The sequence below is a fragment of the Austrofundulus limnaeus genome, unplaced genomic scaffold, assembly GCF_001266775.1.
Source record: "Austrofundulus limnaeus strain Quisiro unplaced genomic scaffold, Austrofundulus_limnaeus-1.0 Scaffold526, whole genome shotgun sequence".
Classification (NCBI taxonomy): domain Eukaryota; kingdom Metazoa; phylum Chordata; class Actinopteri; order Cyprinodontiformes; family Rivulidae; genus Austrofundulus; species Austrofundulus limnaeus.
The window spans coordinates 233,009-234,913 of NW_013952928.1; the positions used below are offsets into that span (position 1 = coordinate 233,009).

At 38.0% G+C, this 1,905-nt stretch overlaps 1 protein-coding gene across 1 annotated transcript in view; it reads right to left on the reverse strand.

Moving 5' to 3' along the window:
- marco (macrophage receptor with collagenous structure) overlaps positions 1-1,905 on the reverse strand; it is a gene marked incomplete in the record, with an annotated part of 44,158 nt that overhangs the window by 9,011 nt on the left and 33,242 nt on the right. The window contains 2 exon segments of the mRNA XM_014026128.1: positions 327-491; positions 1,175-1,210. Of these exon segments, the coding sequence (XP_013881582.1) occupies positions 327-491; positions 1,175-1,210 (201 nt within the window).

The following is a 1,905-nucleotide window of genomic DNA, read 5'->3' on the forward strand; positions in this document are numbered from 1 at the left end:
GTCGCCTCACCGCACAGGCTCCATAGGAAATGAATAGAGAGCGAGCGACGTCGCCTCCCATGTGTCGAGCCCTTAAGGGAATTCCCATTGTGTGACTGTCCAACCATGTAAAACTGTTATTGTTGAGTAATTGTTCCAACATACAATTTAGCTTTCAATAAACTGCCCACTTTTGAACCTTAACAAAAMGCTTTGTCTACGGAAGGAAAGTGAACACTGATAATGGTTGCTGACAGTAACATCTAAAAGGGATTTAGTTTTCTTGATCTTACAAAACATGAGGAGACATGAAGTGTTTCACTGATAAAAGGGAGCAGGTTTCTTACCTGGAGAGGCAGTAAAGGTGTTAACAACAGATTGGAAGCCCAGCATCTTACAGATCACTGTCCCATCTAAACGATCGAAATTGTCATCACAAATGGTGCCCCAGACATTTTGGTGCAGAACTTCCACTCGTCCTCGGTATTTTCCAGGCACAAGGCGCACAGTTACTGTTATAACACAAAGTTTCAGATAAGATTTTGTTTATTTTACTCAGGAAAAATGAACTAAAACAATACTCARATTATGGTAAAGAAGAAAAATAATGCTTTGTCAAAAAGTGACACTATGTTATGTTACACTTTAACTACTGGCAAAATTTGTAAGTTAGAATGYTACAAAGCCATCTAAAAGAAGTACACCTTACTTTAGATTTACTTAAAGTAAAAGTAAATGTGTTATGTTTACTCAATCCAGGTGATTGGAACCGAATGTTGCCAAGTGTTGGCTCAGTAGGTGTAGGAGTTCAGCTTCCAGTTGTTTAACAGGGAGTTTGATCCACTGAACACTGAACCCACTACTGCCACTGATGAGCTTTTTTTTTTGCATGTAAGTGAAATATAAAAGTGCTCTACATAGAGTGTAAAATATGTAATTTAAAACACAAGATGAATGTGGATGGGTGAGTGAGAGGACACATTTGAAGAAGCACTGAAGGCGCACAAAAAGTGTGGACCATTTAAACTTGACCAAACAATGCCTTTAACTTTGTGATTAAAATGCAGTGGTTTGACCTCACAATAAACAAGTTTAACTTTGTGGTTAAACTGYTTTAACGTCATTATTAATCTGGTTTAACGTTTTGGTTGTGTATTATCACTGTGGTCCAATGTGTGGTGCTTTGTAAACTTACACTGCTTTTCTGGTGTGCACTTTTCTCCTTTGGGACCTGTGGTGAAAAAATGTTCTGACTAAATTTTCAATCAAACTGGAGAGATATTATGCTACAGTCATTTAAACAGGATTTTGAGTTTGTAGGTTTTTGGGAAAGTTAAATATAGATTTTTTTGCAAGTTTTACTTCAATCCCCTTAGGTAAAAAATAAAAGATAATATAAATTTCAGGGCCCGTATTTATCAAACTCAAAGAGTGGACTTACGTGTAAAAAAATTCTTAAGCTGAGAGTAAAAGATAGTTATCAAGCGTCCCAGTCTTACTTTAAGCAAGTAATTCTTAAGTGTCAGTCTTAGACCTGATTTGCGATACCTGCTGTGCCGCAAAGCTGATCCTGGATGATGTTGTTAGAAAAAAACCAAAGCATGGACCAATCACTGCCTCGGATTTCATGTTCAAGAATATATTTGGAGAAAGGGCAAGATAAAACTGTGAAAATCCTAAGTTCCCTTTCAACACACTGTTGTCAACTTGTGCTGATTGTCTGTAATTCACATTAAATGTTCTCATTTGATCACGAGAACAGTTTTTTTAATAAAAAACTCAGCAGCTTTAAAGGTTTTTTTTCTCAGAGCCTAATGTTGAGCAGCTCCCTCCTCCTCCTCTTCGCCACTGACCGGCTTCAGACACGCACACAAACAACCCATTCCATCATTAACAGCTTGGTCTGAGAGGAGCCTCCCCCCCGGT